At 41.0% G+C, this 23,719-nt stretch overlaps 1 protein-coding gene across 2 annotated transcripts in view; it reads left to right on the top strand.

The window, feature by feature from the left end:
* LOC101156435 (contactin-associated protein-like 4) overlaps positions 1 to 23,719 on the top strand; it is a 199,148-nt gene that overhangs the window by 135,471 nt on the left and 39,958 nt on the right. For both annotated transcript variants that reach the window (XM_023965220.1, XM_023965219.1), the window contains exons 11-17: positions 8,749 to 8,855; positions 10,607 to 10,726; positions 13,102 to 13,302; positions 14,967 to 15,129; positions 17,906 to 18,033; positions 18,389 to 18,559; positions 21,974 to 22,192. In XM_023965220.1, coding sequence (XP_023820988.1) covers positions 8,749 to 8,855; positions 10,607 to 10,726; positions 13,102 to 13,302; positions 14,967 to 15,129; positions 17,906 to 18,033; positions 18,389 to 18,559; positions 21,974 to 22,192 — 1,109 coding nt within the window. The remainder of the gene's footprint in view (positions 1 to 8,748; positions 8,856 to 10,606; positions 10,727 to 13,101; positions 13,303 to 14,966; positions 15,130 to 17,905; positions 18,034 to 18,388; positions 18,560 to 21,973; positions 22,193 to 23,719) is intronic.

Raw genomic sequence — 23,719 nt, 5'->3', positions numbered from 1 at the left:
TGTCCACCGGTGGTCAAACAGCCGTCCCCCAGCCCACCCCCAGCAAAGGGGCCAGGGCCACCCAGCCCAGGGGCCCACCCCCGGAGGCGCCGACACCCTAGGCCCGGCACCACCCACCCCACACAGAGAGAGAGGAGCCAGAAAGCGTCGCCCCCCCCCGGAGCAAGCCCAGGCCCCCACCCCCAGACGCCGGCCCTAGAAGAGCTCTGGTCAGGCCTCGACGGGACCGAGGAGGCCAACCGGCCGAGGCAACCACTGATTGCCTCAGCGGAGACCCCGACCCGCTAGCCCCCCCGACCCGTACTAATAATGGGCCCCCCCTCCCCCCCAGAACGCCCCCCCACAGGACAGGGCCGACAAGCCCCCCACCCCACCCCACCCCAGACCCCGCAGCCGAAGTGGGTGACACCCAGAGCGACCGGGGGCCCCGAGAGGGTTGTCCCGTCCCGTCCCAGAGCCAGGGAAGGGCCGATCCCAGCCCCAGGTGCAGATGGGCAGCCCATCCGGCGCTGCTGGGCCCCCCCCACCCGAGCAGGGCCCCCCGCCAACCCCCCCCAGCACAGGCAAAGGGACCACCCCCCCAAGCCAAGCCAGACCACCACCCCACCCCCCCACCACGCACCCCCACACCCAAGCCCAGAGGACCACACAGCGCCCCAGCCCGCCCCACCCAGGCACCGGACCCGACCCCCCTACCAACGGAGCCCCCCACCGCCCCAGCCAGGCACCGGAAGCCCCGACCCCCACCCCAAACCACGGCAGAAGGGCAAGGAGCAGCGACGACCAAGCCCTCCACCCCCTAAGTCATGGAGTCAACCACAGGAGACCAGAGAGACTGAATTCTTTCAAAGTTACTTGAGCTTTGGGCTGACATTTTTTCCAAGCTGATATGATCAAACAGCAGATAATTATTCAATATTTAATATGCTTTGATCGTTTATTTTATTTTTTTCACACTGTACAACTGGGTTTAATAAAATGGCTTTAGTGGCTTATTTAGTGTATGAATGGACCTTCCAGGACAAACAGAGACAAACTGAGATGGCTGTGAAGAGTTGTCAGTCAGTTGGTAATGCAAGATTTGTGTTTTCACAAACTTTCACACATGAGTCTTTATGAACATATTTGAAAGGAAAATTGTGGTGGATGACTAATAAAATGTATCCTCTAGCAGAGTCTTCTAGTTGTCTCTTTTAACAGACAAAATTGGAGCTATCATCTCCTTCTCTGAAACCATTGTTTCCAGTTTGAAAATAGTTATTCACCCTGGAAATATGTTCCTTCTTCTGGTAGAAAATTACTTCAGGATTTTCTTTATAACACGGAATGACGTGAGATATGGTGAGACTGATAGATGGAGGTTTGTTGTGTTGTTCAGACATAGTCAGGAGGTCAGAATGTAACAATGTTAGTTTGAAACTGTTGGAGTTGGAGAACCGCTGGGCACAGTCAACGGTCAACCTCTGATCGTAAGATCCCAGGTTCAGTTCCTGCCCTGCCTACTTATGTGTCAAAGTGTTCTTGGGCAAGACACTGAACCCCACTCGGCTCCTGGTGGTTAAAGGTTGGCACCAGTGTTAAGGCCCGTACACACCGGGACGAATTTCGCGCGCGATTTTCGCCGACGTTTAACGCCTCGTGACTAAACAAAGGGCACCAATGAGAGTGTGCACACCGACGCGAAAAAACGCCACGCGTCAAAGCGTCAAAAAAAAAAAAAAAAAACGCCTCGGGTTCGTTGTTTTTTTTTTGACGCGTCGCGTCGAAATCTATTCAACCAATGAGAACGGCGCTTTTGCACACGTGTCTGGAGCCTCTGAAGTTACAGTAAAACAAAACTTGGGGGCGCTCAAACACAAAACTGCCTTGCTGAGCACACATACCAGCGAAGAAAATAGACGCCGAGTTGCATCTACACAGCCGCGAAGAAATAATGACGGACATTCTAAAATATCCCCGAACCAAGCACAAGTTGGAGCAACTGTTGCTTGAAATATTCATGTTTTCTTTGTTTGATTCTGACAAGCGCGTAAATACTTGCTCTCTTCTTCTGAGGGAAAAGCGAGTTTAAGAAGCGTAAAGTTGCGCAGCGCCACCTTGTGTACAGGAGTATTTCTGTTTACATTAAGCGCCATCTAATGTCAGGGAATGAAATTGCATGTTCGCTCGGCTCATCGTCAGTGAAAATCGCCTGGGTGTGAACACAAAAACCGTGGCGAAAAACGCTGGCGAATAACGCCTGGCGAATATTCGTCCCGGTGTGTACGGGCCTTTAGGCAGAACATTCAGTGTGTGAATGTGTCTGTGTGGGTGAACAGGATGTGGCTGTCCAGCGCTTTGGGCCTTCAAAAACTGTAGTTAATCTCTATATGACTATACACCTTAAGCATTTGGATGAAGTTTAGTGCTTCATCATCAGTGGAGATGGATCAAAGTTACTGCTTAACAGCATCAAAAGTGGTCATATTACCCTCCCTTCAAATGGCCCTGAGAAAGTTTCTGTGATCCAGCTGTATGTGAAGGATGCATTAATAGATGAAACGGAATGCCGTGGATAATTAGTCAGGAAACCTCTGTTTGGTTTTCAGTAATGTTTAACCCAAAAAGGGAACACACTTTGGACAGACTTTGCTGAAAGTTTTAATGTGTTCAAATTTAAAAAGATATGCAAAAACCGTGTTGTACTTTATGTCGATTAAGACTCTCATTCATCCAGGTTGATTCCTTGATAGTAGTAGGTTTAGGGGCTGCCATCTGGACTTATTTTTTAAGGTTAGAAGACATTTCACCTCTTATCCAAGGCTTCGTCAACTCTGACTTAGCTGGCAAAGGAGCTGGTATAAATGTGCTCAGGGGGGGGGGGGGGGGGGGGGGGGTCAGACTTGAAACTGGATGGTATTGTCAACATAGCCTACATGGTTTCTGGTCGTTAAGAGTCCTCAGCTGGGGGTTGGGGAGCCAGTGACTCCCTCCCCAAACTGGTCATCTCTTTCAGCTGTTAACGACCCAGATGGAACTCGTTTGGTTTGTTTGGGTTTCAGAACACAGCCGTAGATGGATGGAAGAATTAACCTGAGACCACCATTCTTACTAAGAGAAGGTTTATCCTTCTTAACAAAGATGGCTTCTTTCACTCCTTGCTCAAACCAACCTTTCTCTCTGGCTAGAATTCGTACTTCACTGTCCTCGAACGACTGGTTTGTGGCCTTCAGGTGAAGGTGCACTTTTACCAGCTAATTCAGAATTGACAAAGCCTTTTGGATTAGAGGTGAAACATCTTCTAACTTTAAAAACTAAGTCCAGATGACAGCACCTAAACCTACTACTATGGTGTTGTACTTTAATTAATATGCATTCATATATATTCAGTTTACGCACAAATCATGGCAGGTGTTGTTTGGAGGGGGAAAGATATCCTGAAAGATAATGGATTGATAGCATCTCTTTTTCTATCGTTTAAACCAAATTTTACAGATATTTCCAAATGAAAATTGTCATTGTTATTATATTATATCATAGTATTACTGATTTCAGCAATGTTACACAAAAGTCTGTTATTCATTATACCAAATATCACACAAGTTGTTGTTTATTATCATGAGGAAATAAATGTGGAAATATTTTCCAAAAAATAGTTTTTCAAGTTCTTCTTTCTTAAAGTTTTATATGTAGCGTGAGTTGTTAGAGACGAGTTATATCGATTATCACAATATCGCCATATCGTGATAGTATCGTTATCGTGACCAATGTATCGCAAATCGTATCGTATCGTGAGGTACCCAGTGATTCCCAGCCCTATTTTTAACCAGCAATCATAGAGATTTCTGGAATTCAAAGTATCCACTGAATAGAAAGATATAAAGAAGACAGAATGTTGGACATTCTAAAGAGATGAGATTTTGCCTTTCAAATGTCACTGTTCAATGATTTCCTCCCAGTGTGTCTCAGTTTCTCATATCGCTCTTCTTGCCCCTGCAGACAGCGTGATACTTAACTATAAATAACATACAGAGCTCCAGTGCAGTCTTATGGGAGTGTAATTCATTGAAGCAGCAACTTCAAACAGTCTGGATGCACTCAAAGAAAATCTGATGTTAAGAACAAGTGAAAAGAAAAAGTGTCTTCCGATATAGTGATAGAGAATAAGAACACAGCATCATATTTGATCCTTGTCTTTTAGAAACCCACAACCTTTTGGAGCTTATTCCAAACAGTCTTGTTAAAGTTTAGGTTGTTTTCTTTAAGGTTGTTAACATTAATGAGAGTTTTCTTCTGAAGTGTGTTTTTATGGAGTCATTCACTAATGACAAAACGATGACAGTAAAATGATGGACTAAAAGCACTTCTTTTGGGCTAGACTTCTCGAAAATGTTTACATATTGCAGATTCTTAAGCAATTTCTTACGGAAACTTTTTAAGGAAAATAAAACAGAAGAGTAACCAAAATTATTTTCTCTTTTCTATCAGCTGACTCAGACAACAAGAAAGAATATGTCATTTAAACCAATTATTTATCAAAGACACAATGTGTGGTTTAATCCAACGTTGACCATTCCTATTGTTCATGGTCAGAACCAGCCTCTGCGCACCAAGATTGATCCAAATATTTAAAAAAGTACAGAGATTATTTATTGATGCAGGACTGTCTGTTTGCAAAAAACCTTACAACAATTTTTAGGGACCATAAGTTTATGAGAGAAGCAGCAGAGCTCAGAATATGTGTTGTGATCATTAAAATAATAATAATAATAAACTTGATTTGTATAGCACCTTTCAAGATAAAAATCACAAAGGGCTTCACAGTAAAACACAATAAAACACAGAATACAGAGAAAATTAGGAAAAAGCAATTTTAAAAAGATAGGTATTTAGCTGCTTTTTAAAAGAAATCACTGAGTCCTTAATGTCATTAAAAGATCCCAATTCCCTTTCTTTTTAGCGTTTTTAGCCATTGACTTTTGTTTGGGGTTTGGTGGAGTGGATGATTAAGCTTGAAGATATAAGACAATCAAGCAATTGAATTCTTAATTTAAAGAACTCATTTGCATGAGAGAAGGACCTGCCGGGGACCTTCTCTTAATGCATTTCACCAGCCTTCTCTGCTGTGGATTTGAATACTTTCTCTAAAGTCACATGCACCCGTATTTGAGTTGACCTGCGCAGGTGCTGCGGGTTTTTGGGTTGTCCGGCCCATAGAGAATCATGAAGAGGTGCGGCCGCATCTTAAAGGGAGTGCAGGTGTGTCTTGCAGTTCCCTTGGGGCTCGTGAGGCCCATTGTCGTAAGGAGGGTAAGTGTAAAATATTTATAGGGATAATGTAAGTTACGCGCGCTTATGACATAGTGGTAATGCTGTCCTGCGGTGCCCTTGCACTGCACTCTAGCCATTAGTGAGGTGCGTACACTGACTCCTTATTGTCCACGTTCACATGCTGCACGCCCACGGTGTGCAGCTGATACACAAGTGCCCATAAGATGCCACTAGAAGGTCTACAAAATCTACACTGATTGTCTAATTTCCAAATTGCTAACAGTTAGGCTGCAGTTAGGAGCATGCACCTTTCATTTGAACAGCACTAACAGGCTCCCAGCGCTGTGCGCTTGGGTTGTGGGGGTTAAATAAATAAGAAAAATTGTATGGCATACCTGAGTATGCTTCACTCTGTACTTACCCTAATTAGTTGTTTAAGTGTTCAGTACCACCTGACGTCTGCAGCATGTCCGTAGCATGAACATTTTCCCCTAACATGTTCACTGGGTTGTCCATGATCTTAAAATCTCCTACAGGCCACCTGCGTACCCAATTTTTTACCTCCAGACAGCCCATATCCACCCGCAAGGGCAGTTTAGACTAAAGCTGAATTCATCGCAGCTCAGTCAACATGGTTGTGTTGTTTACTCTGTTACAAACAGCAGATCCACTCTGATCTCAGAAGTTTTCATGAGTGTTAAGGTTAGGACTGCTGGTGTTCTGATCCATTTTTTTTAATCCTTTGGAGGCAGTCTCAGATAAATCTGGTTCCTTCGGGAAACTGTTGATAACTTGGAGTTCAGTCTCAGATTGAAGGTAGATATGGGATTCCTACTGTTTACAGAACAGCATCTCTTTATATCTGTCTGCATTCATTACCTCTCACACCATCACACTCCCTTCACCAAAATATGTAACCCCATTGGTGTAGCAATAAGCAATGTGTTCTTCGCAATCATCCAACCGTTGTTGGCACAATCATTGTGGAACATAGCACTCCTTCACATGATAAAGTTTCCCAGTGCTTCCGATACAGCTCACATGGATCTCTGGGTGAAGAGCAGTCATAGCGGGCCTCTTGCTCGCCAACTGAGACCAGAGATATACTATGTGTCAATCAGGACTGAAAATCTGAAGGAGACTGACACAATGATTAACTTGGTGTTTTCTCTTCTCTTCTTTGTTTTGAGAAACACCAACTTTAAGTTCCCCCACATACAAGAGACACCCATTGACCAGTTTAGTAGGGTTAGTGCTAGTAGATATATAGTTCCTAAAAAACATTGTTTCAGGAAAGAAATACTGATACGGTTTGTGGTGATGCCTATCCTCCTAAAACCTTTTTAATGCATTGTCATAGATTATTCCTCGGCTCTTGAAAACACAAAAACTAAACCCAAGTTTTTATCAAGTTTCATAAACTAACAGACACTTGAAGCGAAGTAATAGAAAATATTCTTTCATCAATATCAACCCCTGTCCAATTTTTCTTGTTTACACATCAAAAGACAATAGAAGTAATGGATTGTTGTCATGGATTAAGTCAGAGTGGTTCAAGTGCTTAAGATGCCCCTTTTTCTGTGAAACTGACATTTTAACTTCCAGAATGCAATATTCATTTGTTCCCATTGACAGGACCGATTAGAAAGAAACACTTTTCGTTATAACTTGTCAAGATGCAAAGGGTTGTGTTTTTTTTTGTAATTATGTATTTACGGATGTATAAGAGAAATAATCTTAAGACCTTTGGCCCATAAAAAGTGTTGCTGTTCAACAGCAAGGCAATTTATCATTGCTTTTGTTTGGAAGTTCGTGCGACTGCAGTGTGTAGATACAGTAACAGAGTTATTGTTGCAGCTCTAGAGAACCACTGTATCATTTCAGGTTCCAACTCATAAAACAGTGTCAGCGTGTATAAAAGAAGCAGAATCAGACATGTTCCCCAATGCATTGTTCTTCATTTTGAAGCCTATTTTCTATGTCACCATCAACACAGCTGTATTTTGATGAAGGGGAATAGCGTATGTGCCATCCTAGATAATTCATCACACTTTAAGTTTGTTTCCTTCTTTCCAGGAGTTCTAGTAGGTGAGTCAGTCATACATCAGAAATAGATCAAGATTACCTTTTTTATCACCCATTGGTACTTGAAATCTTGTTTTATTTTCACAATTCTTACATCGTCTGTTTTGTTTCGTTATTGTTTGTATTAAAAGTTGTCCTGGTTTGATAATGAAACCATTTAATTGGATCATTTGAGAGATTTTAATGCTGTTGTCCCTACTGGATCCTTTTTGTTGTTTGTTTGCCTGTAGTCCTTGTGAATGTTTGGGGTTTTCTTCAGCGCCTCTCTGAGCCCTAAAACACACTTCACATAAAACTTTCTGTCTTATTTAAAGTTTTATAATGAGAAGAGGATGAAGGCATATGCATGCATTTTAACAAAAGCTGAAACAAAAACTTGGTGGCGCTCTTGCCTCACAACAAGAAGGCCCCCGGTTCAAGTTCCAGCTGTGGGACCTGAAACAAAACATCAATGGGAGACCTTTTCCACGTGGAGTTTGCATGTTCTCCCCATGCATGTATGTCCATTGTCCATAGGTGTGAATGTGCATGGGTGTGTGATTGTGCCCTGCAACAGACTGGGGAACTGTCCAGGGTGTCCCCAGCCTTCGCCTGCAAGAGATTGGGATAGGCTCCAGCAGCCCCGTGACCCCGAAAGGGACAAACCGAGAGGGACCAAACAGATTAGAAAACGAACGAATGAAACACAAACAGAGGAAAAACAACCCAATTTCCTCCATCATAAAAGCCAGTAATTAAACATGAAGCATAAATAACATCTGTGACAAAAAGTTCTAGAGTGAGAAATGGAAGACTGCAAGTCTCTATCAGAAACGATCTAAAACTTAATGATTCTTTAATTAAACTCCAACCCTTTTTGATCATAGGCCTAAACAAAATCTTATGACTCTGAGTTTAAACTTGCTCGCCTCACTTGTGGATTCTGCGCTGGGGAAGGAAGACCCGCAAAGTGACGGCTCATCAGCTTTGAGCCAAAGTCCGTGAGTCACGTAAGACTCACTTCAGAAGTCAGAGCTCATAGTCACTTCTGGCAAATATCCTCTCATTTTATCAACAAAACTCAGAATACTGAGAGCTTTGGGATAATATTATGGGACAAAATGAATCCACCATGTAAAAAGGTGCTCAATTTATGCCATAAAATTGCATTGAAGTTTTGTTGACCTGGCCTACGGGTCACAGCTGTGAGTCGCCACTTACAGACTTGAGTCAGGTAAGCCACCGGAAGTTCGTCAGAGCTGCGGTTGCTGCAAGCAGCTGTCTCCTGCTTTTTCTTAATGTTTAAAGCAAAAGGAGGTGAACTATGTCTGTGCTATTCCTCTTTTGTGATGTTTATCTGGCAGTACTTTTAGGAAATGTGTCTAAAAGCAGATTTTTTTTTTAAAGACCAACTGACATTAGGCTTCATTGCAGGTGTTCTCCCAGTCACTGTGAACATGGCGGGGTCTGCACTCAGTCCTGGTCAGCCTTCCAGTGTAACTGCTCTGACAGCGGCTACAACGGAGCTACCTGCCACAGCTGTGAGTCACATGACTGTCATGACTGCATAAGAGCCACCCCACCAACCTAAACATGAACAAAACAAAAAAAACTCAGAGGGGCAGGGCAGCTGAAATATCAGTGATGAAATGTACATACAGTATAAAAATCTGTTTTGCTAAATGTAAATAAGTGGATGAAACATAGTCAAAGTTTGACAGATTCTAGCTGCGACAAATACATTCACAGGCCACTTCGTTTGGCCACAACTGTCCAACTGCTTGTTAACGCAAATTTCTAATCAACCAATTACATGGCAGGCACTCAATGCATCTAGGCATGAAGACACGGTCAGGACGATCTGCTGCAGTTCAGACTGAGCATCAAAATGAGGAAGAAAGGGTAACTGAAGAGACTTTGAAAGTGGCATGGATGTTGGTGCCAGACGGGCTAGTCTGAGGATTTTGGAAACTGATGATCTACTGGGATTTTTCCTCACAACCATCTCTATGGTTTACAGAGAATGATTCGAAAAAGAGAAAATATCCAGTTATAGCAGAAGTTGTGTGGGCAGAAATGCCTTGTTGATGCCAGAGGTCAGACTTGGTCCTGATTTGTTCCAGATGATAGTAACTCAAATAACCACTGGTTCCAACTGGGGTCTGCAGAAGAGCATCTCTAAACCCACAACACATCTGAGGCAGATGGGCTACAGCAGCAGAACACATGAAAGACAACATGAACGCATGGATCCATCCTGCCTTGTATCAACGGTTCAGGCTGGTGGTGGTGGGTTAATGGTGTGGGGGATATTTCCTTGGAACACTTTGGACCCGTTAATACCAGTTGAGCTTGATTCCAACGCCATAGCCTACCTGAGTATTCTTGCTGACCATGTCCATCCCTTTATGACCACAGTGTACTCATCTTTTGACGGCTACTCCTAGCAGGTTAAGGCACTTTGTCATAAAGCGGGAATAATCTCAAACTGGTTTCTTGAACATGAAAATGAGTTCACTAAACTGCAACGGCCTCCACAGTGAGTTTACAATAACACATAAAGAAGGTGTTTGAGATTAATTTTTTTTATGTTGTTATCTGCTTTCTTGACTACTAATAATCGCTATCGGTATAAATTACCTAAATGGTGCCTGCCAACTAACTTTTCAGTCCAATGCACAATAGAACACCATCACTTCGGCACAGTTAGACAAACTTCTGAGGTAAGACTTATAGAAGGAAAGTCAAAGCACTTCTTAGATAAATGTGTGTGCCTGTTTAGGCCCCAAAAGACTAATCTGCCCCTGAACACTTAGGATAGGTGTTGAATAAAAAGACCTTTTCACATTGGGGAATAGAAATAAACATGTGAGCAGACTACGGAAACCCTCTGATATAAGTTTGATTTATAGCGCCTGAGTGTTTTAGGATGCCATGCTGGTGTGTGAGAAAGAGCTGAGAGGAGGAAGACTTATTGACTTATGGAGGCAGAGAGGAAGAGGCAGGGTTGATAAAAGTCTGATAGTTTTATTTATTGAGGCCGTGTTTCCACATCAGTCATTGCTGCTGTCCCAGCAGAATTTATCTTTTGCTTATGGGCACTGCAGCACAAATAAAACCTCAGGCTATTTTTTTCCCTCTCTCTGATCATGAGGCATTGATTCAGCAGTGATACATACATAAAAAGCAGCACACATAATCCTCACCAGTGTGATCTTCATCCTCGTCGCATCTTCTGTGGGCCAGCCTGCTGCTCTTGATCTCATTCTCGCTTTTGCACCCCCCCACCCAGCGGTGTTCGAATCGTCCTGCGAAGCCTACAAACACAACGGCAACACGTCTGGGTATTTCTATATCGATGTGGATGGCAGCGGACCAATCAAACCACAGCTGGTGTTCTGCAACATGACAGGTGACACAGACACACATGAATGCTTTGCATATTTAAAATTAACAAATTTCTTTATGCTATTCATTTGTTTACACCTTTTTAGGCACCCTTAATCCCACATAAAGCCTCTGTCAGTGCCGTGTCTGTCTGGTTTCCTCCCTCCTGTTGTTAGCAGCTGAAAGGCTTTCTCCTTTTGTCCTTGTCCACCTCCTTTTTGAAAAAATGTTTGTCACAGATTGTGTGTTTCAGATATTGCTGTCAGGTCAGCATGACAGTTTTGAAACACAGTTGCTTTCATTCAAGATGCTTAGTTTTTCTTGAAAAAGCTTAGGGGATTCAACGGATGAAAATGTCATCCTCACACCTCCTTTTCTTGCATAGTAATCCTAAATTGTTGGAAGAGTTTCTTGTTGAAATCATGCCAGAGCGCTTTACATTACACATTTGTTCAAATGTATTTAATGCTTTATTTCTTTGTGTTTTTGCCAAAATATGTGAACCCTTACTGAATTTGAGGAACCTTGAGGAGCTTTAACATTGATTTGTTATGTTTTTCAAGCAGCCACTTCTATTCTTACACGATGCTTCCTATTCACAGTTTCTGATTCCCGAGGACACAAAAGGAACATTCCACTGCATTTTTCACACAAAGACCACCTAGGACCGAGTCCTGTTCAAAAACCACAGGACCTGGACTGCTCAAACCTGGATTAAAATATGATTTAGATAGTAAAAGAACATTAAACACAGTTTCTGATTTATGAAACCTTTTTTCTGATTTGTGAAAATTATAAATAGGATGATTTGATCGCATTTTACCGTGGATACCACCTCAAACCAGGTCCTATTGAAAAACTGCTGGACCTGGACTGCTCAAATCAGGATTAAATTATCCATTAGATAGTAAAGAATACATTAAACACAGTTTCTGATGTATGAAACCTTTATCTGATTTGTGAAAATTTGAAATAGAATAATTTTTTCGCAGTCCTCCTCAGACCAGGTTCTGTTCGCAAACCACTTGACCTGTTTAAAAATAAATATTTATTGTTTAGAACCTCTGCTGCCCCCAGACTTGTGAATTTGTGTTGTCTGCCTATAATACAGCACAACCCAAAACAATGGGCAGACTGATGCATAAAAAATATATAATTTTAAATGTATCCACCATATAAAATCATCCTATTTCAAATTTTCACAAATTTAGAAACTGTGTTTAATGTATTCTTTACTATCTAAATCATAATTTAATCCAGGTTTGAGCCCATTTCAGCTGTCAATCGTACATGAGCTGGGAGCTTATTCCATAAAACAGGAGCTTGGTGACTAAAGGCTCTACATCCAACTGTACTTTTAGAAATTCTGGGAACCACAAGCAGTCCTGCATTTTGGGAGTGAAGTGTTCTGTTTGGGTGGTAAGGCACTATGAGGTCTATCCCAGCCACTTATGGGCGAAGACAGGGGACACCCTGGACAGGTCGCCAGTCTAACGCAGGGTCACAATCACACACCCATGCACAATTTAGAGTTGCTAATTAAGTGACTCCACGGACCACTGACGGGGAGTCACTGCTCAACAGTGATGCTTTAGTTTTTTTTTCTCATGTTAATGGATAGACGACATGTTCCTGGCCTTTAATAAAAAAGAGAAATGCTAAGGGGGAAAAAGCAATCCAGCGGATTGTGATGGCTGGACGCTTTTGGCTCCAGCCATCCATTAGGGATTTTGCTTTGAAATTCACAACCCACCTTGCTGAATGTGTCCACTTTCTCAATTAAATCAATATTCCCTCACTGCTGGATGATGTGCCCAAACAAAAATCTAAAAGACCTCAATGAAATGTCACATCTGTCGGACATGTTGGAAAAACAGGTGTAATCCTCAGCTCTCACCTCAGCAGACGTATTTATAAGGATTAGCTGCTAACATCTCGGTACCAGACCCCACAGCACACCTTCAAAGGTCTGATTAGGTCCATGCAGCTTTGAGCCAGGGCTCGGTTGGTTGCCCAAAAACAGGGAGCAACACGGAATTTTGCTTATCAGGAGAATGTTATACATGATGAGTGGATTCTGACTGCAGCTCTCTTGTAAAAGGATTCAGAAGAAAACTGGTTTGTGTTATTATTTGTTGTTTTTTCTTTCTTAAAACTATGCTTTGTGGACATTTCATTTTGTATGGTCTTTAAAGAATCCATTGTTTTTTAGTTAAATATATTTTTACACTTTCTAAAACTAATAATAAAAGTGTGAATTAGTTTCTCTTTTCAACGTATCTGTGTGTGATTTCCTGTAACATGATTTCTGTTTGATCTCCAACACAGATCGTTTTACCAACAGCTTATGAAGTTAAAGCAGAGTTTTGTTAGTCATCAGCTGCTTTGTTTTTCCACCAGAGGAAAACACGTGGTTGGTGATCCAGCACAACAACAGCGAGCTGACCAGAGTGCGGTCGTCTCCCGGTGTAAACCAGCAGGCAGTTCGCTTTGAATACCCGGCGGAGGAGGAGCAGCTCCTCGCTGTCATCCGCCAATCAGAGCACTGCCAGCAGGAGCTGTCCTATCACTGCAGGAAGTCCCGCCTCCTTAACACTCAAGGTATTTGCTATATTTCACTTGACAGAAAGGTTCTCCGAGTGGACATGAAAACATATCACAAAGTTATCACACGTTTTATTTCTGTTTTTACACCACAAAATTTCACATTTTAGCTTATTTACAGCTGCAGTATATAGAATAGAACAACAGCTGAAATATAAAATATAAAACAGCAAAAGGTTTTCAGTAAAAGCTCAATGACAACATATATTAAGAATAATTACGTCTTTCATCTGACTACAGTCTATTTTAGGTTTATTTTTCTGCTCTGATGCAGATCATTTTCTGCAAATCAAAGGTCATATTTAATGGAAACGATATATGTTTAGCTGGAAAGCTTAGAAATGTAATAGGTATTAGTTTTTTCACCTAAAACTCTTATTCACAATATTTTCCACACTATACGGCATACCTGACTATAAGGCACCATGTCAAAAGGACTGAATCACTGCTGTAGTGAAATTACAACAATTTAGAGCAAAAATACTTGTTTCAGCCTTTTAGCAAAGGTTTTTGAGTAGCGTGTTGTCAGTTTTAGATTTCTCTTCTGCAGATGCTTGAAGAAGTCATGAGGTAAATTCATTTGGTGAAGTTTCATTTTGGTGCACAGGTCATAAAACGGTGAATGCCAACTGCAAATACAACAGAAGAGACGTAAAAGGGGGGAATATTGGCTCTTGTGAGCTCTCTGCTGCTTACTGCAAAAATAAAGACATGCTGAGTCAGCAGAGACATTTCAAATCACCCCCCACCATATTGGTTGCACTCAGAATGGAAAAAAACACTCCTCAGTTTAGTCTGCTCTCTTCAATATGAAAACAATATATCCTGTCCGGGTGAGGAGCTCAGAACATCTCTCTGCTGAGAAATGGTTTTTATACAGAGAGAGGCTTTACTGACAGATTCACTATTTCAGCATTTACAATGTTTTTCTGCTTTGGAATTTTTACGTCTACAAATATCTTAGATTTAAATTAGATTGAATATATTTTTAATGAATTATTTTCTGTTTTTTACTATTTTGAAAGTAAACAAAACAAAAGGGTCTTTCACGCCTGCTCTCAGAAGCTGATACTGTATCTGATACATTAACGTCAATTAGCTATGTTGATTCTTTAAAACTTTGCCATTACAAACATTTTATTAGTTTTCAGTAAAAGTTAAAATGAAAAGTTACACTAGAAATAATTCAACAAAATGATTAATCAATAGTTTTGTACTTTTTTATGAAGGTCTGGAATTAAATATGGACACTGAGGTCTTTTAAGTCTATCAACATCAACATGCCTACAGCTCAACAGTCAGTAAAGGCATAAAAATGACCAGCCACTGACATTTTGAGGTCATAATTTTTTTATTTTATTTATCTTTTCTCAATTTTTTTTTATCCATGTTTCTGTGCTTATTGTCAAAATTCATGAAGCAATGTTTAATCTATTAAAAAAGGCCTGAGTTATATTTTTTTAAATGTAATTAATTTAAATATGCTACAATCTTTGGTCAATCAAATGCTTTAAAATGCCTAATATGTTAGTCAGTAATCAGAGGTCAAAGATGTTCATGTTTTTGGTTAGAAAGGCAACCAGAACTAAACAGAATTAAATGTAGGAAGTTCAGCAAAGCAAGACAGTGAAGGTTGTGTTTTTTTCATGTGTGTGTTCCAGAGGGCTCTCCGTTCAGCTGGTGGCTCGGTGGTCCCAGTCCCGGCCGGGTCCAGACCTACTGGGGAGGGGCTCATCCAGGCAGCCAGCAGTGTGCATGTGGCCTGCAGGGCAACTGTGTGGATCTGCAGCACTACTGCAACTGTGACGCCGACCGCAGCGAGTGGTACTGACCTTCAGAAACACCGTGATTAGTGCTTTAGTCTGTGTTCATTCGAGACCTCAGCAGAGACTCATGCAAAGTTCACTTGTGGGGCATTTGCAGGGAAATTCTGTCAGTGACAAGGAAGTCTCTGAAGGACAGGGTTTCCTTCAAACCATGAACAGGATCTTAAATCGAGTGAAGATTAAGCAAATTGATCTTTAAGAGGGAGTAAAAACAATGCTTGTCCTCAGCTGTGTCAGCACTGCAGAGATAAGAGAAATGTCCTCGTCAGCTGTTTAGGATTGAGTCTTTGGACTTTACACAACCTATTTCATCATGTTTTGCACAACAGAAACAACAAGAAAGAACACAAACATCACAGACATGGAAAAAAGTGAAGAAAATGAACAAGATAGGGTTAAAATTGTTTGATGTTGGGTTGTTACAGAAGTGTTTAGGGACTCAGCTTAATGTTCAGGGCTTAGTTATAATTTAACCCTGACTCTTCCTGCAAAGTTCCTGCTTTGTATTGGGCTTCCTAAAATTGTCCAAAAATGTTCAAGTTCATAATTTGATTTCAGAAACCTTTGTATCAATGCTAACGGCATAATGTAAATCACTTTTGCTTATTGAGGAGCTGACTAATGCCTGTCTGTAAATGCATTTAAAGTTGGTACTGATATCTAAATTATTTTGGCACACTAGGTGATACTGCCATGCGGAAGGCCTTATAGATTCTAAAAAACTATGTAGCCAACTAGGCCTGCACAATAAATCGCAAATTTATCGTTGTCCAGCTGTGCAATATGCATGTGGCAAAAGACTGCGAAAATTGCAATAAAAGGTTACCTTAAATGTGCTAAAACAACTTTATGGCAGCTTGAAGTATTTTACGAATCAAATAAATCCATTTATGCATTTGACCAATCAGAAGGACTCCTTCAGGTTATTGACCAATTGGATTGGGCCCTTTTATGTTAGAAGTTCACGTAGACGAGGGTCATTTAGAGTCTAATTTAAGTCATGTTGACTCTTATTTAAATTAAACGGTGTCATTAATTGGAAATTATGTTATTGGTTGTTTGGTATTTATGTATTGAAAGTCTACCGTCATCGCAATATTTATCATTAATATCGTAAATCATGAATTTTCCTCATATTGTGCAGCCTTATAGCCCACTGTTATAGGTTGCAGCCAAATTTAGCATTTGGCATTTAGAGCGTCTTTTTCCCCTAAAGTCAGATTTTCTTTTCCAGGTTTGATAATTATGCATCAGTTCATTCTTAAATCAGATTGCAGACATGTTTCTTTAAGGCGATGCTTGAGGAAACATGACTAGGTGCATTATATTGCATTTAATGTCAAAATAATGAAAACATTATTCCAAAAGGTGAATTTTCCCTTTAGGTGTGTTTCACTGTAAAGAGAAGGGACAAAAGACAAAAACAGTGAGTTGCTTGGTAACCATCTATCCATTTTTTAACCCACTATGCCCCTTTCAGGGTCACGGGGTTGCCGGAGCCTGTCCTGCCTACTGATGGGCACATGCGTAGTAACCAATCATAATTTTTTTGTGCAATCAGTGCATTTCAAAAGTAGATTTCCTTCAGGAAAATTAGCTTTTTCCAAGAGAAAATGTACACACTGAGGCCACAGACTCTCACAGAATTTAACTCTCAAAAGTGTGAAACAGGTGGAGGAAATGTTAGGAAATGCAGGACTGGATATTTCACTATATGCAAATCTATAAACTGTTTTTCCTCATAAACCAGCATATGTAGGAGCTTGTAAACTAAAAGTGATTAGGAAATTAGAGAAAGGTAATGTTAGTTTGGGGTGTGAGGGGCTGTTAGCAGAGAACTCTCAGCAACAGGGACATAAGATTTGCTTCACTACAAGTCAGAGGTGAACTTTGTTTGTCAAGTTTTTGATTTTGGCTAAAAATGGCATAATCATAGTCAAAAGACAAGTGGGAATGACTTGAAAATACATCAAATGTTGATTAGAGTGGGTCTTTAATGTCGCTCTGACATCAAAGCTAGTATCTTGAAGTGAAAAAGTAATATATTACTACCAGGAGCCCAACAAAGGTCCTCCTGACATTAATTCTGATGACAAATCCAGCTTTGAAAAGTGAACGTCATGACTTTTGCTGTCAATGTAATGAAGCTCAAAATTATTTGTCTGTCCAGATGTGTTTGTCTGTTGTCTTAGTTTAACTTTTAAAGACAACTAACTTCTGCCCGGAGCTTTTCCCTGGTCTGCCTCCTCTCTGCCTCGGTTGACTTTTCACCTGACAGACGGATTGACGTGTTAGATTTCCAAACATGGGTTTGAAGCGGCGCGCTCAGCTGTCAGTTTGGAGAGCTCTTTCTGAAAGTGGCTGCGATGAAGTGTTCAGTGTCAGGATGAATGTGATGCGATGCGGCGGACTATTAAAACATCCTGGTAAAAAATGCTCCTTTCCAGCACCAAATTACTGCTGCAGTCTTGATGTATATTTAGGCATCCAAATTAGCTGATTAACAGACATTTCAAAGCATTTAATACATGAAAACATATTTCATGCCCTCATTCTCCTTTTGTAAATGTATTTTTACATTTCCACATTTTCTTTGGCTGCATGAGTTTTCTTCGTTTTGCTTCACCTGCTCCTTCAATCCTCCATCTTTTCTATCCTTCTTTTTTTAAGCCACTTTTTTCTCCATCATTTCTTATTTTAATTGCTTTTCCACATCTTGATCCCAATTCGACTCCCCTGCTTCTCCTCCCTTTTCCCTTTTGTTTTTTTTAAAGGACTGAAGATTCAGGGCTGGTCACCCATAAAGGAAACCTCCCGGTGCGCTCCCTGGTGCTGGGTGACGTCCAGCGGCCGGGTTCAGAGGCAGCCTACAGAGTGGGACCTCTCCGTTGTCGTGGCGACAGTAAATCAATCCTTTCATACTTTGTTGTGGTTAGAACAACCAGGAGATCTTTAACTAAAGTAATTGACAGTAAAAAGATTTGATGCAAATTTCCATTTATGTTTCTTAACTTCAATGTTTGCTTCTCATTAAATGGATCAGAAGCTCATTTATAGACAGATGGAGAATTGTCTGCTTTCAATTACAGCCTTGACTGATTGCAATTACAGCTACTCTACGCCTAAATTTTACCTCTAGATGGAGAGTTACATATGTGGGAGTGATTAATCAAGGAGGATGACTTGGCAGAAACCACAACTGTGTTCAAGCTCATTACTGTCCTTGGTTGATGTTGTTGTTTAACTTTGTTTCAAAGAAAACTTCTGGAACGCAGCGTTCTTCGACAAGGAGACGTCGTACCTCCACTTCCCCACCTTTCACGGAGAGCTGAGCGCCGACATCTCCTTTCTCTTTAAAACCACGGCCTCCTCCGGGGTGTTCCTGGAAAACCTGGGCATCAAAGACTTTATCCGCATCGAACTGAGCTGTGAGTACAGTAAGAGCTGCAGGCTAAAGATTTAAAGCGGATTAGGGTGGAGGTGTCGGATTATAACACTGAAGTTTTAATCTTTAAACCCCAAGGATGCAAAGTTAATGTGTATTAAAACTACCCTCCAAGAAAAATCTTGTTTTTTTTTAGGTGAAACTAAAACCTCCCAAATTTTACCCCGTAAATTCAGATTTAGTCTGACACTTATTGCACAACTGTATCTTTTATTCAAACATGTCCAAATTACACACACACTTCTTTGTGTCTTTGTTTAGCAATAAAAAAACTGCAAGGGATTGAAAAAATCTTCAATAACTCCAAGACTCAACGATATATTCTAATAAGGCAAAAGGAATTATTTGTTGGAAAATGCGTGTTCATTTACAATTTGGAGAAAGAGTAGCAGTATTTGATAAAAACATCCACAGCCAAAAAACGGTGGTAGCACCATTATGATCTGGGTTTTCCCTTTGACCATGGATTCCATTCTTCAGAAATGGTAATGGCGTATACTTGTAGAGCGCTTTTCTACCATTCATGACGACCCAAAGCGCTTTATGGTCACAGTCCCATTCATCCATGCACACACATTCACACACTGATGGCGGCTCCACTGCTACCGACCTATAACCACCAGGAGCAATATGTGGTTCAGTGTCTTTCCCAAGAACACTCGGACACATGGGTGGGAAAGGCAGGAACCGAACCTGCAAGCTTCCAATCAGAGGTCCGCCCTACCTCTGCATCACCACATGTTTCAGACCTCAGAGCTCCTGGGTGGAACAATAGTCCAACCCCAACTGTGAATTGATACTTGATTGGACAGATGCTTTCTGATGTCACCTGAAGAGCTCTAAATGGCAAAGAGAAGCCAGAAGAACTGAACAGTTTTCTGAAATAGAGCAATTGGGTGGAACAAAGTAAAGTGGGAGCTCAGAACAGAAGGTGAGGGCTTGATACAAACACACCAGCGCCTCTAAACACCTTCAAAAGAAGAATAAAAAGGTCCTGAAGGAGTTTGTTGGCCTAAAGTCTGTACTTCAAGGCTGGTGAAAGGTGGTGGCATGACGTCAGAAACCCCCTTAGCACTCCACACCTCTTCAGTGTGGCTGATTTAAAACATTTTTGACGTTATGGACCTTGTTTTGTTTAATGAGGCAAAGTAATACTGAAGCATTGCAGAGCAGGGACCAGAGCCCAAGCCCTAAAAAACAGCTGCAAACCATTATACTTCCCCCACCTGAGTTCTTAGCAGGCTCAGAGCAGAGCTCCATCTCTCCACCAAGCCCAGGTTCTACAGCTTGTTACTAAAAGGGAAAAACACTCTAATAAAGATGTTTTTGTTCCATGTAAATGACAAGAACCATGATGCACCAAACAATGGAGAAAGAAAAGTACATTTTAAAACTATTTAGCCAATTTTCTAAATTGAGTTTAAGAATTGCAATTGTATTGTTATGCTCCATTTTCTTTAGAGTGTAATGTGAAGAGACTCCTCCACACCCTTAGACGGGGATGTCTCTACAAGCCTGGGTCCTGTGGAAAATCATTGTGTTGCTTGTTTCTTCTCTGAACGCTGCTGCTGCAGCTGCTCTGCTGCCGGCTGCCTCGGATGAAACACTACAGCTGAGAGCGCGGTTGCTAAACCAAGTTACTTCAGGATGATGAGGCATTGTTTCATCTTTTTCTGCTATCGCTATACTTTCTCTGCTCAAAACTGGGAGGATGAGCATTTGGTTCAGTCTCCTGCTGAGCGGTGTAAAAGACGTGTCTCTTGGTAGATCTGGATGAAGGGACGATCTGCTCTGTTGAGAATATCTCAGGATAGATTTGTCAGCCAGCTAAAATACTGTGACAAACTTTACAACAAATATCCCATAGAGAGCTACAGGAAAATGTGCAAAACCTTTGACAGGCGTACAAACAAAAAATGTTAACTTATATCAAAGTGACTAGTATATCAGCTCAAGAAAGACTAATTCAATCACCCTTTAAGATCGGAGATGTTGCCAGCGACACCTACGTAACCAAAACTCCAGCTCGTCATATATGGACACATGGGTAGGGACGCCCCTCCACATCATATTTTCATGCAGCTCGTCGTTTTTCGATGTGCTGAAAATAAGAGATCCCGAAACACTGGCGATTTATCCATAAAATAATTACAAATAATTGTAATACATCAACAAAAATGTAGGTCTTAAGTGAAAGCAACACATCAAGCGAGCGTAGCTCTTGGGCTATATGAACACAAAGAAAAATAGTTTTTTTTCCTTTCTTTTTTTAATATAATATTAATATAAATAATTATAATTATTATTATTATTATTACTATTATTATTATAAATTAGAAGTAAGAATCTGTGAAAATGTAACGAATCCACTCATTTTCAATAACTGTGTAAAGGGTTGAAGAGTTAGGGTATTCAAAAGAATGCACAGATAAGGGCTAAAGCAGCAGAAAATACAACATGCTATCAAACAAGCTGTGGAACAGTTTCACACACAGACAACTACCATTGGAGGCAGTTTTTACACAGTAAGACACCCTGAAACTGACATAAATCACCTTCCGATTTTATTAACTGAGCTGCTGTACCTTGTGAGGAAATTTAATGTAAAAATCCAACTACAATGATGGACTTCTCCCTTCTGAGGGGTGGTCTTTTAGAAAGCTGGGAAGCTTTACAGTATCTATCACTTATCAATATAATGCTAAAGTGGGACAGATCCGGACTGTAGAACCTCTCCGTTGAAGTTTTAACGTCTAAAACGAAAAGAAATTCAGTCCCTTTTACTTCGTCATCTTTGAACAAATAAAAAGACAAATTAAATTATCCATGCAGGTTAATTAACTCTCCACAAATGTAAATACACTAGCCTCTTGTATATTATTACAGCTTTTTTAACCCTCTCCCTATTGTTTGTTCAGGGACCTTGGATTTCAAGAAAGGCGGCAAACAAATAAAATGTATTATTATTATTATCGGTATCATTATTTTTCAAATATTACAAGCATTAATGTGAAATTTGCCTTTTGTTTAGGAACTCAATTGAGAACCCATGTGTGGGAATCCAGTCCATCCCAGAATTTTTTAAAATCCAGATCCATTTGAATTTAAATGTTGTTTATCCTTTTGTTTTTTTCAAATCTCCTTATTCTTTTTTCTCTGCATTTGTTTTTTTTCTCTCGAGTTTTTATGTTGAAATAACAATGCAGCCATTTGAAAAGCAAAGCACAACTCTCGGTAAAGATGAAGCCATGTGCAGCAAATGATAAAAAAATCTAGAAATAACTGCTGAAAACGTTTTTGGTGGGGGGAAAAAGCTCACATGTCAAAAATGTGTTGTCAAAAGCAGCCTTGTTTACCGAACAGACCCCTACTCAGTGCCGTCTGGGTTGTCCTTCAGCCTCCACTCAGGTTGTCTTCTCCTTCGATGTCGGGAACGGCCCGCTGGAGGTTTCTGTCTACTCCAGTGTCCCGCTGAATGACAACCGCTGGCATCAAGTTCGAGCCAAACGCAACGTCAAAGAGGCCTCGCTTCAACTGGATGGACTTCCTGTGGTTAGGCAGCAGGCGACTGCTGACGGACACTTCCACCTGCAGCTCAACAGCCAGCTTTTCATAGGTGAGTAAAAAAAAATGCACTGGACTTCTTCAGACCTTGCTGACAGTGGCATTGCCCCTCATTTCTCTCTCCTCCACATCTCCTCTCTCTTACCTCGACATGTGTCTAATAGAGCTGGTTTATTGTCTTGTACATTACCTCCTTTGCTCTCCGGGGAGCTTCAGTTCAGGTTAATGTTTCTCTGTTCTTGGAATTCTGCAGCATCCTCACTAGATTTTAGGCTTTAATTTAGCTGTTCTTTGGTCCCTGCAGGAGAACTTTACCTTCCGCATACATTGACATCAGATGTCTCTATGAAATGCTTCACTGTACAGAGCTATTTGTGGTACTTGAAGGGTTTACCGTGCAGCAATTCACCTTCATGGTAGCCACCATCTGGGCTGTTTTCATTCGTCTGTGTAGACTGCAGGTTGCAGCTTTGTTTTGAGTCTAGTACTTTTATGAATTACCCTTCTTTCCCATTTGCTTTTTCAATATTTGCTGTTTGTCTTATTTCCTCTTTGCAAAGAAGTTTGATGCCTTAACTCATCTCTAAATCAGGTGCAGTGGGATCATACAGAGTTAATGGTCACTATATTCACCACAAATATAGTGTTATTGTGTTCAGCCATAAAACAGTTTATTACAGACAGAGCAGCTGCCTGAAAAGCTCTGTAAAAGGTGCAACTTGATGTGTGATATTGCTTGATTCAAAAGAGGCCATCGACTTTGTTAACCATAGCATTTTATTTGTCGCATACAACTCTTATTGTTTAAATACATCCATCCATTTTCTGACCCCACTATCTGCCTTTCGGGGTTGTCGGAGCCATATCCCGGCTACTCATAGGTGAAGGCGGGGTGCACCATGGACATGTCATCAGTCTGCCACGGGCTCATTTAAAAATATGCAAAATAAATTTGTTTCAAAATGAAGGTTTTTTTTTTTATCATTAATGATTATCTATGATTCCTCTCGGCTCTATCCTAGTTGCTGTCTTTTCAGTTTGTTTTAACATTTAGTTTTACCTGCACAAGGTGATGCAGACGTTTAGTGCACGTTGAGGAGAAAACAATGCATGTGAACAGAGGCAATGTGTTGGGGAGAATGGGAGAAAGTGTCCCAAAAGGATTGATTATCAACTTCCAACCGTTGTCCATTATGAAAAGAGGAACTGTCCTGCTCTGGGAATCCATTAAAAGGAAAGGTGCAGGCTGTTATCCCTTCTAATTACCCAGAAACATACGTCAAGCATCCACACAGATAAAAGCAGCATGGACCAACAGCACAAATGCTACCCACTCAGGTTCATGTTGTGTAGGCTTTTATTTTGACATCAGTCAACATGGTTCACACATGAGCTCTAATTGGTCTGTGGAGTCCTGTAAGAGCCAACAATATGCAAAAATTGGTCTGAAATGGAAATCAGAGGCCCCATTCAGAGACAATCATTTTTCTTGAGTCAGTGCTAATGGATCACCATCATCGTGCTTCTACTCAGGGAAAATGTGGACGCTTTTACCTGAGTAAAAAAAAACAAGTTTTAA

Source organism: Oryzias latipes, chromosome 17 (genome assembly GCF_002234675.1).
Source record: "Oryzias latipes chromosome 17, ASM223467v1".
NCBI lineage: Eukaryota > Metazoa > Chordata > Actinopteri > Beloniformes > Adrianichthyidae > Oryzias > Oryzias latipes.
This window is presented reverse-complemented; position numbering and strand designations above follow the sequence as displayed.